This window comes from Malaclemys terrapin, chromosome 9 (genome assembly GCF_027887155.1).
Source record: "Malaclemys terrapin pileata isolate rMalTer1 chromosome 9, rMalTer1.hap1, whole genome shotgun sequence".
Taxonomy (NCBI): Eukaryota; Metazoa; Chordata; order Testudines; family Emydidae; genus Malaclemys; species Malaclemys terrapin.
The window spans coordinates 89,978,912-89,996,459 of NC_071513.1; the positions used below are offsets into that span (position 1 = coordinate 89,978,912).

The 17,548-nt window shown below is 44.1% G+C and overlaps 1 protein-coding gene across 3 annotated transcripts in view; it reads right to left on the reverse strand.

Annotated features, from left to right (window-relative positions):
* The window catches only part of PHC3 (polyhomeotic homolog 3), a 96,104-nt gene that overhangs the window by 21,634 nt on the left and 56,922 nt on the right, over nt 1-17,548 (reverse strand). For all 3 annotated transcript variants that reach the window (XM_054039586.1, XM_054039588.1, XM_054039587.1), the window contains 3 exons: nt 8,585-8,825; nt 6,004-6,878; nt 432-582 (listed from right to left, as the gene is read on the reverse strand). In XM_054039586.1, the coding sequence (XP_053895561.1) occupies nt 432-582; nt 6,004-6,878; nt 8,585-8,825 (1,267 nt within the window). The remainder of the gene's footprint in view (nt 1-431; nt 583-6,003; nt 6,879-8,584; nt 8,826-17,548) is intronic.

Here is a 17,548-nt window from a genome sequence, read left to right on the forward strand (position 1 = left end):
CCCAATCAAGATAGGTGTTCCATTTGCTAGGTGCTATACAAACACATATGGAAGCAGAGTCACTGCCACAAAGACCTTGTGTCCAAGAGGTCAAATGATATACAAGCTGCAAGTCATTTATCTTGGTTTGTTTTTAATATAAAAATCAATTAAAATTAATAAAAAAACATATTCTCACTATATAAATAGCTTTCTTAATATTAAATAATTGTTCATACATTTCTTTATAACTGAATACATCATTCTACCATCCTGCTTTCTAGTATATTTCATGAAGCTTCATTAACTTGGAGAACTATCCCATTAAACCATAAAAACAGGTGAAAGTCACATACTTTTGCTTTAAACATTTCAAGGAAAAGTATCTGATCAGAAAGAGATTCAGGCAGAAAAGCTGACCTAATTCCACCAGTCTCTGCATTTGCGCTCACCTGACAACGGCGCCTCTGAAGCAAGCTCCTCGCCATTCCCTAAGGTTATGACTGGTGGAGACAAGGTTGGTGGGGTAGGGGTTCTAACCATACGGACGCATTCAGACTCCTCTGGCATCTCTTCCTCACACATGTTCTCCACTTGGTAAATCTGCATTGAACAGATCATTGCTTTAAGAAAGATTTCCATTCTACCATAACACCCCAAAACAGATACATGAACGTAATCTTGACAAACAATTGATTTTTAAAAATATATTATCACCTGTTAATAATATAATTCAATTTTCCACACTACAGACACCTCTCAGCCCCATCTATCTATGATTGGATTCTGATGACATAGTAATAATGAGAACAAAACCACAGCATTTGTAATATGAGCCAAATTCTAAGACATGTGTACCATTCTCTTCACAGACAGGTGGTCCCGAGAACTTAACTGGCCCTCCCCATCTCTAATCTCTCTAGTCTTCCATGTTTTATTATATATATTTAAAGATTACCACTAGATTTAAGCAATAAAACAGAATGGCAATCTCAGTAAAGAGGACATGGATTGAAGTCGCAACACTTTACATTATAAGATCCCTATTTTCATTTGTTTATAACTTTGCCAAACTAATTGTTTCAGCTGAAATTTAATGTGCCAGGCATGTCTGCCTCAGACCGAATGTTTTTGGAAACTTTCAGCAAACACTGTTCACCTATTTCTCAGAATGAGTTTAAGGGAAAATGCAATGTTTTGCCCATGTTAAAAGAAAATCTTACAACTGTTTCATTGAGAAGTTCTAGCAACTCCACGCTTTGGACCAGAAGTACTTGAAATTTGGAGGCGAGGTCACCCAGGAATGAGGGACATGACTTTTACCATCCTCATGAAAATCCACCCAAATTTGGTCAAGTTATAAATCTCTGAAAATTGCAGTTCGCACATGACCAGTGGAGATTTGTTAGAGTTAGGCAGCTAAATTCTCTGAAGATTCTGTCTGTACTGAGCATGCTCCATCCTGGGTCTGCAGCGTCTGAGTGAGACCTTCCCATCAATTTCTCCTCCCAGCTGTTGGGGCACCGGGCACAAGAACAGAGAGCAGGATAACTATCTCTCCTGTGCTCACAATGCTCGCCCTGCTGGCGTTCAGGATGCATAGAAAAGGCGGGGTCCTATGGGAAAAATGTGAGATCATTCCATTAAAGACTATCACACAAGGGGGTCAAATTAAAGGTGGCACAGGCAACCTTAATTCTGCCATTTTCTAACTTTTGAGTATTTGACTTTTCAAACTTAATATTCTTTTAATGTCATTTTTTTGGATACAATTTTAGGTAGAGTTTACAAATTATACCTTTTCATTAAACATACAGAGATTCAAAGTATCCCATAAAAAAGGCTTCATGTTCATAGGGGAAGTTATATTTTACAATTAGTATTTCTGAACTGAGAGGAAGAATCACTTCAGTTTGGAGTCTTTAATGTACAAGATCTTCAAAGTTATGTGCAAACACCAGAGTGCTTTCCTTCTCATACAGCTGCATACTACAGTAAGCAAAACAAGGATTTCAAGAGAACATGCCAAGTTTATCAGCTAAAGTTTTTATAAATGATTTTCTCCAAAACTATAATGTAAATTGAAGTGATTTACTGATTTACTGACAGTCAGCAGATATGGGAGTTCAACGCCAAGCTGTCAAGAGACACCTTGCTTCCATCCACGGGCCTTGTCCCTGCCTAAACTAACAGGGGACTAGGATTAATATTATCTTCCAAATGCATATGAAACAATAACTACAGTAGTGTTTTCCTCAGTCGGGTGACAGTCTGAAACAAAGCCTCTGAAATTCTCCTGCACCATTAATCTCACTGGGGTGTTATGTCTAAAGCCTAATGAGGATGATGCTTTAAATGTCAGTATTAGCTATTTCACAACTGATCATTTTAGTAGATGGTGAGAGTGAAGATCATGAGGGTAGAATTGAGAGTTGTAGCAGAGATGAAAATCCAGAAGGAAGACAGACTGAGTTGAGGATGGAGAAGAGAGAAAGAACAAAACAAACAAACAAACAGGAGGATAGAGAAGATAGAGAAACAAAAAGGAAGGAACACTGGTAGTCCTGAATACATAATAAATAATGATCATTGGTGGCCCTCCTCAGTCCTAAAAGTTTAGTTCTATATATAAAGGTCATTTTCTACACTTGCTCTTGGTGCAAACCTTCCATTCACATCAAGGAGTTCCACTGATGGCAGTATACAGTCCTAAACGTATACTCTGGCCCACAGATTATAAATTAAAAATAGAATTCAGCCCTCCCCATGGAAGGAGTCTGATGCCCCCGTTCTGGCTTCAGGAATATTAAGCACGGTCATACAGACAGATAATAGTCCTTTTCCACATAAAAGGTCTGTAAGAAAAATGCATATAGTTTCCAAATATTTGTGGGCAGGGAAGAGGGAAAGAATTTAGACAAAGTCCACGGTATAAATAATACATGTCTGAATATATCAGAATAAAAGATTAGAAGCAAATAATACATAATCTTGTTCACATTACAGTTAGGATTGTCGATTAATCGCAGTTAACTCACGCCATTAACTCAAAAAAATTAATCACGATTAATTGGACTGTTAAACAGTAGAACACCAATTGACATTTATTAAATATTTTTGGATGTTTTTCTACATTTTCAAACATATTGATTTCTATTACAACACAGGAAACGAAGTGTATAGTGCTCACTTTATATTATTTTTATTTCAAATATTTGCACTGTAAAAATGATAAACAAAAGAAATAGTATTTTTCAATTCACCTCATACAAGTACTGTAGTGGAATCTCTTTCTTGTGAAAGTGTAACTTACAAATGTAGATTTTTTTCGTTATTGAGCAGAACCTGTCATCAGCATGGACGCATGTCCTCTAGAATGATGGCTGAAGCATCAAAGGACATATGAATCTTTAGCACATCTGGCATGTAAATATCTTGCGACTCCTGCTACAAAAGTGACATGCCAATACCTGTTCTCACTTTCAGGTGACATTGTAAACAAGAAGCGGGCAGCAAATTGTAACTAAACTTGTTTGTCTGAGCAATTGGCTGAAGTGGGACTGAGTGGACTTGTAGGCTCTAAAGTTTTACGTTGTTTTATTTTTGAATGGAGTTTTTTTTGGTACATAATTCTACATTTGTAAGTTCAACTTTCATGATAAAGAGATTGCACTACAGTACTTGTATTATGTGAACCGAAAAATACTATTTCTTTTGTTTTTTACAGTGCAAATATTTGTAATAAAAAATAAATATAAAGTGAGCACTGTACACTTTGTATTCGGTGTTGTGACTGAAATGAATATATTTGAAAATGTAGAAAACATCCAAAAATATTTAAATAAATGGTATTCTATTATTGTTTAACAGCGCGATTCATTTTTTAAAATCACTTGACAGCCCTAATTACAGTAGCACTAATCCTCTTTGGAAATGTACTTTGGACCAGATACAGTTAAATTGCTGGCCCATTAGAACTCAAGCTGTGATGGATACAAGAGACGCCTACTGAAAAACAGCTGGTCAGAGAATAGGAAGCTGGGGCGGGGACAGAGGTGGGACATCTTATTTTGTTATGTATATTGAAATCTAATCTTGTACAATCCAAAGAAATTAAACACAATTCTGGTTCAAGTCAAATATTTTTCACAAGCTCATTGGGGAAGTTCCCAGCTGGCTGAACAGTGATTTATAAATCTGCCTCTCTTACACATAATCTTTAAAAGGTAATGAAGCTTGTCACAGTGTTTCCCTTATGTATTTTCACCATTTGTTTCAAGTCTAAATAAGCTTAGGAACATTATTTATCTAATAAACCTTCTCTAAATTATCTTCCCTCCTCCACCATCATATGAGCATAGAGGGCTTATTTATTTTCCTTATGTGTACTGGTAAACATAGATGTTTGACTTGACTTCCATTCTTAGTTTTTCACCTTTGATGCTCTTTTTGGTGTAAATCCTCATCTGTTTAATATTTCTAAGGATACCAGTTTGAAACACAACACCACCCTCTCAATATTTAATAGATGGACACATGTAACACCACAAAGAACATGTGAAGAAATAAATGTATTTATGAATAAATAAGAAAAGATGCCTGAATGAAAAAGAATATTTTGTAGGTGTGAATGAGTGAAAAATCAATGGAAATGCATGGGTGGATAGTAAGTGAGTGAATGAGCAAGTGTTTTAATTATGATAGCAATAGGAGCTGTCAAGTAGGCGCACATCAGGAAAACCAGATGACAAAGGCTCTAATCCAGCAAAACACTTAAGCATGGTCTTATCTTTAAACATGTGAGTAATTCCACTGTCTTCAATGGGACTACTCATGCCTACTGTTAAGCACATTCTTAAGTGCTTTGCTAAATCAAGGTCAAAATGAGTGAGCCACAACTGAAAACAGCAACTAAAAAATAATAAGAGCTAAGACTAGCAAAGAACTACTTGGTTAGGGCAGTGGCTGTAAACACAAAGGGGGCATAAACATTCCCTAAATCTCTCTTGGTGGAGAGCTTTTCAGTTACACTACCAACTGAACTATCCAAAATTCAGTTACCCATAACTTCCTCTTATGTTCCCTGAAAATTCCTAAAGCCTTGATTAGACAAATCTATTTGAATATTTAAAATTGCACTGTATTTAATATAGAGGGCCAAGATTTCGTAGTCCAGAGGGGAACTTTCCACCGGCATAAACCTGGTGGAGGCAGCTCTTGCACCAACTGTTCCTCACCCTCGCATAAGGGGAAGAAGGGATTATGTTAATGACATTCCACGGGTATGGTGGAGCTCCTGATTCCCTGAGGGACTTGGCCCTGTCAACACTGGTTCTCCACTTGTGAAGTAACTCCCTGCTCTCCATGTGTCAGTATATAATGCCCGCATCTGTAACTTTCACTCTATGCATCTGAAGAAGTGAGGTTTTTACCCACGAAAGCTTACGCCCAAATAAATCTGTTAGTCTTTAAGGTGCCACCAGACTCCTTGTTGTTTTTGTAGATACAGACTAACACGGCTACCCTCTGATACTATGTCAGTGGTGTAAGTTACAGCTGGTCCTGTGCAGTTCTCGGTGTCCCTCCACCTCCTTCAAATGCACTCAAGTGGAATTTGGGGTAGGATGGAGAATATGTCCCAAAAGGCTGTATGGCATTTGGCTCATATTCCTGGACTTTCACTCAATTTTCACTTGGTTTTGAAGAACAACAAAACATTTTCTTCAAAGGATACAGTTTCAAAATGGAAAAGTCAGTTCTGCAAAGATAGTAATATTACTTGCTTATCCAGCAATAAAATGAGTGTCAGACTGGGAGCCAGCTTTTCAACACATCACTTTGTTCAGACGCCATGCAGCAATGCCAGTTTTACCAAACCTGTAAATGATTTTGAGAACAGATTCTTCTTTCCTTACACACACAAGAGATTTGTGTCATCTACGGTCGTAATAGAATGTTGTTGGAGAAAGGGTTTTTCACTTTTAGTTAAATATCAAAACCAAAAAGAATTTTCTGAGGGCTTACCACAGGGGTTTCAACAGGTACCGATGGTTGTACTTGAAGGTTTACTGCAACAGTCTGTGGTGGCGGAAGAGTCTGAAATGGCAGCTGGACCAAAGCTTCTGCAGCAGGAAGCTGCTCCTCAGAAACCAAAGTATTTTGCACCAAAACCTGGCCCTGGGATAGAATTTCAGGCTGCATTTGTAAAGATTGCACAGACTGCAAGGGCAGTTGTTGAATCTGGGTTGGAGATGTTGACAGCTGTGGAGGGGTTGCAATTGGGATTGGCATGGACTGTAAGGTTGGATATTGCTGGTGTGGTGTTGGAGACACTGTCTGCTGGCCCGGGGACATCAAGTTCGACTGATCTACTGGTCCAATGTGTACTACTGGGGAAGGTGGAACTGTAAGATGGGATGGAAGATTAAGCTGTTGTGCTACTGGTCGTACTTGACTAGTAGTGGGCTGCTGTGGGTTCTGCTCCGACTGTAGAGCTGGTGGCATAAGAGGATGTGGTTGTGACTGAATAAGTGCTTGTGGATGAATTATTATGGAGGGCGACTGACTAGGTGAGTGAGCAGGTGTAGGAGACACCACTACTGACTGCTGGGCTGACGATGATGGAGTAGGAGATATTGTTAAAGGAGGAGGATGGATGTGAACAGGTGAGCAATGTTGTGACTGGACACTATTGGAAACTGGAGGAAGACCATGGCTTTGGAGTGGAACATAGTGTTGTGATGGAGGTGGTTCCTGATTAAGAGGAGTCTGAAGTGTGATTGGCTGAACTTGCTGCTGTTGTAATATCAGCTGATGATGGGAAATCTTTGGAGGTGGTGAATGAAGAGGTATCTGCTGATGTTTTATTAGAGAATGAGGTTGAATTGCAGAATATGAAGCTGTGAGGGGGAAAAAATGACAATTAGTATTTGTTTACTTAAGTTCAAAGAACATTACAATAAATGTTTAAATGAGGAAAATTTTCACATCAGATGACTAAAATCAGCACAGAACTTGACCAAGCCTTTCAGACGAGCACAACTTAGAAATGCCTTAGAAAATACCCTCTTCAAGTGTCTCAAATATAAACACATGAATGGAATGCATTTATTTTGGTAAATTCCAAAGTGAAATACAGCATTGAACAATTAAACAAAGCATGCTTGGTTTAGGTACACAAATGCTTCTAGAGAAAGACATCTATATTTCTGCCACCAGTTCTAAGACTATTGTTAATAAGACTTTTAGTTAAAAAAATACTACCCTCAACTTTGAAAAGAACGGCATTTGCCTGCTTTAAAATAGTTATAATATAAAAGAGGTAAGTACTTTAGAGTCAATAAGGTTGGATGAAAATTTCTAATTTTATGTCGGCAGTGAAATTTAAAAATATTTTTTTTAAAAATAATGGGCTCAAAAAGTTTTTAATTAGAACATTTAGATTAAACCTATAAAAACTAAGTGCCTAAAGTTATGCAACTAATAAATAATTAGGAACCTAAAAAGTGGTCTCATTTTCAGAGATGTACTCCCCTTTCTCCCAAAGGAGCCAGTGACTCCTTGTCATAACTGCCTATAATGGGAAATTGAAATGCCTGAGATTTTCCTCTGGGGCATACCCTTCCTTTTCTCCATCCCTCTTCCCAGCCCTACCTGTTTTCTCTTTCATTTGAAAAATAATTATCATTTGATAGCTATTTTTTTTTTAAAGTAGGGGATGGATTACTTTCCTGATTGACAACAATGGGGGTCAAAAATTCAAGAGCTGTCTGCCTTGCAGCTCTCTCTCTCTCTCGAGAAACCTGAAATTAAGCAGATCTGGCTCACCAGCCCTACTCAGCCCACTTACTATGGCAAAATTTCTACTCTTTGAACCAGCAGGAATTATTAAATTATGCAATAGCCAACCTAAGTGCATAGTCTTAGTTTGGTTAATCTCATCCTCTAGCTCCCCACTTTTTTTCCCTTTTAAAAAGAAGAACAGGAGTACTTGTGGCACCTTAGAGACTAACAAATTTATTAGAGCATAAGCTTTCGTGGACTTGAAGTGGGCTGTAGTCCACGAAAGCTTATGCTCTAATAAATTTGTTAGTCTCTAAGGTGCCACAAGTACTCCTGTTCTTCTTTTTGCGGATACAGACGAACACGGCTGCTACTCTGAAACCTGTCATTTTTCCCTTTTGTTTGTCACACTCATTTTCTTGACTTCTTGTAAACTAGATTATAAACTCTCTGAGGCAGGAAGAGGTCTACCTCTGAAGTTTATGCACTGTTGAGCACAACGGTGTCCTGATCATGACTGGGCGTTTGGGTGCTAATGCAACAGAAATATCGTAACTACCACCACTCTGGACAACACACAGACACACACACACACACACTCCTTTTTTAATTCTTTTCTCTCTCTCTCCTGCCCTTCTCTGTGAAGGCATAGAGAATTCTAAGATACAAATATTTTAAGCACCACTGAAAATAATTATTTATTTCCAAATGATTTAAGACCTCAAACATTCAATGAATATTTGAGGCATTAGAAACTTGTTTGTGGGCTATAAATTACAGGATAAACTTTAACAACCTTTTTAAAGCTAAAGATTCATCGCACCTGGTGCTATTAACTGATGTATACTTGATGTCCGTGTGACAGATGTACTTCGACATTCAGACGTTGGGCTCTCTCCTTTTCTGTTGCTGTCTGGAGAATCCGGTTGGCTGGCCTTGGTACCAGTTACAGTTTTATTAGTACATAGAGCCAATGACTGAGCTTGACTACTGCTCTTTGGTGGGCCATTCTGTGAACTACACAATACGCCCAATTTCTGACTGCGCAATGTTAAGTTCTGAACCTGAGAAAAGAACCAAATATGAAAAGTATAGATAGAAATCTAATACATTAAAGACAAAGACAATAATAATTATTGACTTTATATGATGCATTTCATCAAATGATACCAAGATATCTGTAAATAAATAAATAAACAAACTACCCAAGTTAGTATCAAGGTATTTTACAAATCCCATAATTTCAAGTAAAAAAAAAAACGGTTACCTACCTTTTCGTAACTGCTGTTCTTCGAGATGTGTTGTTCACGTCCATTACACATTAGGTGTGCGTGCGCCGCGTGCACGGACGTCGGAAACTTTTCCCCTGAGCAGCTCTCGTCGGGCCGGCAGGGGAGCCCCGCCAGAGTGGCGCCTCATGCTGGTGCATATATATCCCTGCCAACCCAACCCCCCTTCGGTTCGTTCTTGCCGGAGACTCCGACAGAGGGGAAGGAGGATGGGAAGTGTAATGGATGTGAACAACAAATCTCGAAGAACAGTTACGAAAAGATAGGTAACCGTTTTTTCTTCTTCGAGTGATTGTTCACATCTATTACACATTAGGTGACTCACAAGCTTACCATAGGAGGAGGGTAGGAGTCATGGAACAATTGATTGAAACACAGCCCTGCCGACTGCCGCGTCCTCTCTGGCCTGTTGATGGACTGTGTAGTGGGCTGTGAATGTGTGCACCGTCGACCAGGTGGCTGCTTTACAGATCTCCTGGAGTGGAACCTGCGCCAGGAAAGCTGCTGAGGACGCTTGAGCCCTAGTCGAGTGAGCCGTGATCGCCGGGGACGGCACCTTGGCAAGTTCATAGCACGTGTGGATGCAATCTACAATCCATGACGATATCCGCTGCGCCGAGACAGAGAGTCCTTTCATTCTCTCCGCAATGGCAACGAACAACTGTGTCGACTTGTGGAAAGGTCTAGTTCGCTCCAGATTGAATGCCAGGGCCCTATGGACATCCAGAGTATGTAGGCTACGGTGACTCGGGTCCGTGTGTGGTTTGGGAAAGAACACTGGCAAAGAAATGTCCTGTCCCAAATGAAATTGTGAGACTACTTTAGGGAGGAATTTAGAGTGTGGCCTAAGTTGCACTTTGTCCTTATAAAAAACTATAGAAGGGGGCTCCAAGGTGAGGGCCCTCAACTCGGACACCCTCCTTGCGGACGTAATGGCCACCAAAAATGCCACCTTCCAGGAGAGATGAGTGAAAGAGCAAGAGGCTAGGGGCTCGAAAGGGGGTCCCATGAGCTTGGTCAGGACCAGGTTAAGGTTCCAGGGAGGGACCAGAGGGTGTGAGTAAGGAAACACCCTCTCCAGCCCCTTGAGAAACCGGGCTACCATGGGGTTAGAAAACACAGAATGCCCCGACTCCCCTGGGTGGAACGCCGAAATGGCAGCCAGATGCACTCTAATTGAGCAGGGAGTGAGACCTTGATGTTTAAGGTGCAGCAGGTATTCCAGGATAACTGGAACGGAGGCCTGAAGCGGCTGTATATGCTTTGGTTCACACCAGCAGGAGAACCTCTTCCACTTAGGGAGGTACGTCGTCCTAGTGGAAGGTTTCCTACTGCCGAGGAGAATTTGTCACACCTGAAAAGAGCACTGGCTCTCCATCACGTTCAACCACAGAGTTTCCATGCCATGAGATGCAGAGACTGCAGGTTCGGGTGGGGCAGGCGCCCGCAGTCCTGCGTGATGAGATCTCGGTGCAGGGGCAGGGCAATCGGGTTGGCTATTGACAGCTTCAGCAAAGTCGTAAACCAATGTTGGCGGGGCCAAGCTGGGGCGATGAGAATCATCGCCGCCTTGTCTCTGCGAACTTTGAGGAGAACTCTGTGGATAAGCGGAAGCGGTGGAAAGGCATACTTCAGGCTCCTGCTCCAAGGGATCGCAAAGGCATCTGCGACCGAGCCCGGACTGTGGTTTTGGAAAGAGCAAAACTGTGGGCATTGACTATTGTCCCTGGTGGCAAAGAGGTCCATTTGGGGAAATCCCCACTTCTGGAAGATTGACTGCAAGACATCTGGTCGCATCGACCATTCGTGCATGCGGTACGACCTGCTGAGGTGGTCCACCAGCTCGTTCCGCTCCCCCGGGAGGTATGACACTACGAGGTATACTGAGCGGGCTATACAAAAGTCCCATAGGAGAAGGGGAGAGGATCGGGCTCCACCCTGCTTGTTTATGTAGAACATGGCAGTAGTGTTGTCTGTCAGAACTGTCATGCTGTGACCTTCTAAAGCAGCATGAAAGGTTTGGCAGGCTAGGCGAACCGCCCTGAGCTCCTTCACATTGATGTGGAGCAACATTTCGTCCTTGGACCACAAGCCTTGCGTCCGTAGGTCCCCCAAGTGCACTCCCCAGCTGAGGTCTGACGCGTCTGTTACCAGTGTCAGTGTGGGTTGCGGTGCGGTGAAGGGGATCCCTTCGCAAACTACCTGCTGGTTGAGCCACCAACGCAGGGAGTCCAACACCTGGGCAGGGATTGTCACTTCAAGGTAGATAGGACTGGGCTAGCCACAATTGCAAAGTCCTGAGCAGCAGTCGAGTGTGTTTGACTATGTGGGTACACACCACCATGTGTCCTAGGAGCTGCAGGCAGCATCCGGCCGTGGTTGTGGGGAACCTCAGCATTGAGTCTATGGCACACTGGATGGCCAGAAATCTGGATTCTGGGAGGCTCACTTGTGCCTGTACGAATCCAGGACTGCCCCCAATGAACTCCAGCATTTGCGTAGGTATCAAGGAGGACTTGAGCACGTTGACTAGAAGGCCTAGCCTGCGGAATACATCCAATGCCACGCGCCACATGGGAACGGACTTCCTCCTCGGACCGACCCACGAGAAGCCAGTCGTCTAGGTACAGGTATACTCCAATTCTCCTTTTTCATAGAAAGGCTGCCACTACTGACATGCATTTTGTGAACATGTGGGGGGCTGCCTCCAGGCCGAAGGATAGAACCGTAAACTGGTAATGGTGCTGGGTTATGGTGAACCGCAGGAACCGCTGGTGAGTGGGATGAATAGCGACGTGAAAGTACGCATCTTTTATGTCAAGGGCAGCATACCAATCCCCCGGATCCAGGGACGGAATAATAGTGCCTAGGGAGACCATGCGGAAGCGGACCTTGACTAAGAATTTGTTGAGTCCGCGCAGGTCTAAAGTGGGTCAAAGACCCCCCCTTTGCTTTGGGAATAAGAAAATAACGGGAGTAAAACCCTTTCCCCCTTAGATCCCGAGGGACCTCTTCTACTGCCCCTGCCTCGAGGAGCGTCTGTACCTCCTGCATAAAGAGTTGCTCATGAGAGGTGTCCCTGAAGAGGGACGTGGAAGGGGGAGGGGGAGAACTGAAGCGTGTATCCCACTTGTACCGTGCGTAAGACCCAACGGTCTGATGTTATACAGGATCACGCATGGTAGAAGCGAGACAAGTGGTTCAGGAAACATAGGGAAAGATCTGGTAACTCACTGGGTACGCTGTCCTCGAGCGCACCTTCAAAACCCTTGCTTGTTGCTGGGTTGCGGCTTTCCCTGGCCCTGGCCTTGGTTAGGCGTGTTGTTCCGCCTCCACCTGTTGTCTCTGCCTCTCCTATGATATGGCTTCTGCCTAGGGTGGGGCTGGTATTGTCTTTGCTAAGGCGGCTGGGGCTTGAAGGGCTTCCTTTGCGTCCCCGGGGTGTGCATTCCCAACGACTTGAGGGTTGCCCGGGAGTCTTTGAGGCTATGCAGCCTGCCATCCGTTTGGTCCAAAAAGAGACCAGACCCTTTGAAGGGGAGGTCCTGAAGGGTATTCTGGACCTCTGGCGGAAGGCCTGAAGCCTGCAGCCACGCTGAGTGCCTCATCATCATGCCTGAGGCGATTGTTCTGGCTGCTGCATCTGCCGAGTCGAGAGAGGCCTGCAGAGAAGTCTTGGCTACCGCCTTTCCTTCATCCACGAGGGCCGCAAACTCAGGCTAAGAGCCTTGGGGCAAGGAGTCTTTAAATTTGGAAACTGCCATCCAGGAATTCAAATTGTGTCTGTTCAGGATTGCCTGCTGGTTCAAGATCCTCAGCTGGAGGCCCCCAGAGGAACAGACCTTCCTGCCGAATAGGTCTAGATGTTTAGCCTCCTTGGCCTTAGGAGCTGAGGCTTGCTGATCATGTCATTCCTATTCATTGACTGCTGAGATGACCAGCGAACAGGGGGCCAGGTGACAAAAGAGGAAGTCGTATCCCTTGGAAGGGGCAAAGTACTTCCACTCTACGCCTTTTGCTGTTGGCACACTAGAGGCCGGGGTTTGCCAGACCGTCTTGTAGTTGGACTGGATTGTCTTTATGAGCAGGAACATAATTCTGGAGGGGCCCTCGGGGCTTAAGATGTCCACCATAGGATCCCCCTGCTCTACTGCTTCCTCCGCCTGTAGGCCAAGTTCTGGGCTACCCTGCGGAGCAGCTCCTGGTGCGCTCTGTGGTCTATCGGAGGAGGCCCCGACACCGCGGTGCCCGCCATGGCTTCATCTGGGGATGACCAAGAGGTGAGGGCCTTCTGCATCTCGTCTTCCAGCCCTTCTTGTCCTTCCTCGCATGCTGGGGGCTCCTCTGGGTCGTGCCTGCCTGCTTCTGGGACGGCACCGGGCTTGGTGCCGCTTCCGCTCTCCTGTGTTCCGGAGAAGCATTTGGTGGCCTGTATACCGTGGCTCCCTTGGGTGCGGAGGGGTGCCTGTGTGGGGACCGGGACCGATGCACCAAATAGACGGATCTCGAGGCTGTGGAGGAGGGTCCCTGCTGTTGGTGATAGGCCCATGGTGTCCAAAAGGGCCACTGCCCCAGCGGGCCCCATTGGGGATACCATGGGGCTTGAGGCTCTCTGCTCACCAGTGCCCTGCGGGCATAACTGGAGCAGCCTGAGTCCACCTCAGATTCTAAGGATGCCAACCTGGAAGGCCAAGGTGGTGCCGTAGAATGGTGCCGCCGGGGGGCTGGAGAATGGCTCCTTGCCGACCGGAACCGGGACCGGTATTGATACTCCCGGGACCGGGATCGTTGGCTTCTGCTCGGGCTGGGGACTTCGATTTTGTGTCGCCTCTGAGCCAGCCCGGCGATGGCGCCAGGGAGCGGTGCCCTGGCGGGGCCGGTGCCATAAGCTGGCTGGGATCCGGTACCCTCAAGTCCCACTGGGTCAGGGGCAACTGGGAATCTGCAGAGGCTGAGCTCAACCAAGACCGACGCTGGAAGCGGTGCTCGGCTGGTGACCTCGATCGGCGCACCATTGCCGGCACGGCACTTGATGGGGCCGGAGGTTTCTCTTTGGCAGGGAAGGGGCTTGCCGCCAACAACTGAATGAGGTCCTTTGCCACCTCAAAGGTGTCTGGTGTGGAGGGCTGTTCTAGGAGCAACTCCAGCCCTTCCTCCGCGCTAAAGGTGCTTAGCCCGGGGCTCAACAGGCTCTTCAGCGACGGAGCCACCAGAGCCGGAGCAAGCCCTGGGGCAGCGCTTCCCTTTTGAGCGCTTATTTGCTTGGGCGGTGCCAGCTTCTTACGTGGGGAGTGCCCTCGGCTGGTAGGCTGGCCCTTCAACCGTACCGGTGAGGTCCAACAATGCCGGGGGTTTTCTTGTTACCTCGGTGCGGCATGCTTGCGGTGCCCCACCAGTGCTGGATTGCAAACTGACGCCGGGGCACTCCGCACCGAGGACACCGGTGCCGAGGACAACGGAGACACAAGCCCTGGGGGTCACTAATTGGCATAGGCTTGCGGCACATGGCGCAAGGCTTAAAGCCTTGGGCCTGCGGCGGGCCCCGCTGCCCAGGGCTGGTGCTGGAGACAACTTCCAACACCTAAACAAAGAAAGCTTAACTAACTATTATTAAGAAATGCTAACTACTGATAACTGCTGATAACTATGCTAAGGGACACTCGCAAGTAAAGATAGAGAGCTGTTTCAACGCTGCCACAGACGGTAAGAAGGAACCGAAGGGGGGGTCGGGTCAGTAGGGGTAAATATGCACCAGCATGAGGCGCCACTCTGGCGGGGCTCCCCTGTCGGCCCGATGGCAGCCACTGAGGGAAAAAGTTTCCGACGTCCGTGCACGCAGCGCGTGCACCTAATGTGTAATGGACGTGAACAATCACTCGAAGATGACTACCATTCAATTCAGCTTTAAACTGATGACAAAGGAAGTATCTTTAAAGTACCAAAGTGCTGATCTTTAAAAGCTTTATGGCAAAGGCCTCCATTCTTTCCAGTCTTTTGAAAAGAAACTGTAATGTTTGAAAAACAATTTTACTCTAATTTGATTTGGAATCTGACAAATTGCTCCAATATTGCTGTTTCTTTACAATTTAAAGAGATACATTACTGCATTTTCTTGCTACTGTAACGATGCAATCACCAACATGTGTATATTAAGAGAGGTTGTTTAACTTTAGTCAGGGTCCTGTGTCACACAACAAGACCATATTCTTCTGAAAGCACCCTTACATTCTGTCATAATGAAATACCCTTTATTCCCACCCCAAACCACAATATACACAACTATGTCTCATGAAACATTAAATTAGTCAATGATTGTTGTCAAAAATTATTTTTTTGACAATGGATTTTTCTGTTATGTTCTCTAGGTAGCCCTGTCTCTGCACAGATCTCAGCTCCCACAATGTTATCCAGGCAATCCAGCTCAGAAGCTTTTTCTCTGCAATTCGTGCTGGAGAAGGGAGAGTTGGTAGCCAGCATCAGTAGCTCACCTCTCCAACTCTCCAGTTGTTAGTTGCTGTGCCATTCTCCAGGTAACCCAGCCAAATGCTCCAAGATTGTAAACTGGACTAACCTGTCTCCTCTACCCCTGGCTGCCTGAGGGAAAGCTAGAAATCAAGAGGCAGCTACAGAAAGGTCTAGGCAGGACTGGGAGACAGAATAATACATCAGGCACATGGCTGCAGCAAAGTGGCCAATTCCATGACAAAAATGCCAAATTTTGCGGCATCTTGGAAAAATATCTGAGTTAATGGAATCATAGAGGCCATAGAACCCTGACTGAGATTAACAGTCATAGTTCTGTAACCCAATGGCAGTTCACATTTCTCATAGCTATTTTTTCAGCCTCTCTGCATCAGACAAGCATCGATTTTAACTATTTGCTATTTTTGCCACCACGAAGGATAGAAACCATTTAAAAAAAATGAAGATGGATTCTGGAGCACAATGCTGCAAATGCCACATTTGCGGAACTGCAACCTTAATTCAGCCTTCTTGTGCATATTCATAACAATACACTCTTTAATTACGTGACCACATACTATTTTTCTTCAGGAAACTGTTTCATTCAGTCCACAGGATAGATGGCACTCAGTTAATGAGCAGCCTTTCAATATTTTTCGTCTTCTCATTATTCACTGTGTGGCCCCCACGCCTTAGTTACTGCACACTATTCAAACCCTGCTCTGAAGACAGAATTATTAATTTCCTCCTGGGATTTTCTATGGTGTTCATCACTATAATATCTGCATGCTTCACAAATAACTAATCAATCTTCACAACACCCATGTGAAGTGAGGGGGTGCTGGTATCCACCATTTTACTGGTGAGGAACTGAGGCACAGAGAGATTAAGTGAAAAGTTTCCATTAAGTTTGGGAGCCCAATTTGAGACACTTAGGAGTTGTGGTGTCAGGGCCCAGCCCTGCCTACAGCAACACCCCAGTACAGATTTGCCCCTTCAACTCTGCTTGGAGCAAGGAGACTCTTTGGGGAATTTAGTTGAGAAGCTCTAGCAAGTCTCTAGTGAGAACGTGAAAACTGATTGTTTTTCCAAAGGCTTATACTTTGGCCAAATTTGAGTGGATTTTCACAGGGACAGCAAAAGGTACATCCCTGATATAAAGATTACCTCCATTCAAGTCCCTGCTCCAAAGCATGTGTACTCTAGAGCGTCTCAAATAAAATATTTCTCAAGAATTTTTTTTACTGTTTGGACTGAAATTTCAACAAGAGAGCGACCGACACACACACACACACCATGGAAAATTTCAGCTCAAATGGTTAAAGTTTCGCAAAAGGTATAAGCAACTGAAACTAGGGTCTTACAATGGGAAGTTTTATGCAACCTTAAATCCCTACCTGTAATAGCCAATCCTTTTGTGAATCCTATAAAGCCCTTAGCCTCAATGATATCTCATAGCAATTTTGAAGTATTTTCGTACACCTATTTCAAATGTGTTGTTTTTAATTCCATCTAATGTCTCCTTGTTCACATATTATGCGAAAGAATAAACAAATGACCAGTTTATCTTTGCTAAACAGTTCACTATTTTATACATCTCCATGTTCTCTACTATTCTCCTCTAAACAATCCCAAACTTTTCAATCTCTCATCCTTCCAAAAGCATTTCCATGCCTGCAGTCAATTTGGTTGCCCATCTCTGAACCCTTTCTGCTACTGTGGTATTGTTTTGAGATTCATTATGAGAACTAAACACAGTATCCCAAACAATTAGATCACTTTTACCTGGATACCTGTGCCTAGCTTCAGGCAACCAAATTGTATCAGTTTGACATCAACCTGAAATGGATATATGCATGGTTACTGGGCAACGAGAGGCATTTTCCACATATCCAGTGAACTAAGGTATCAAAGAAAAGGAAAAAAAAACTACTACTTCAAAATACAAATGATACTTTAAATTATTTAATTTCAGAGAGTATTCATTTATGTTAGTGGTCCCAGAATTTTGTCAGCTTTTAATTCTTATGGAAGCT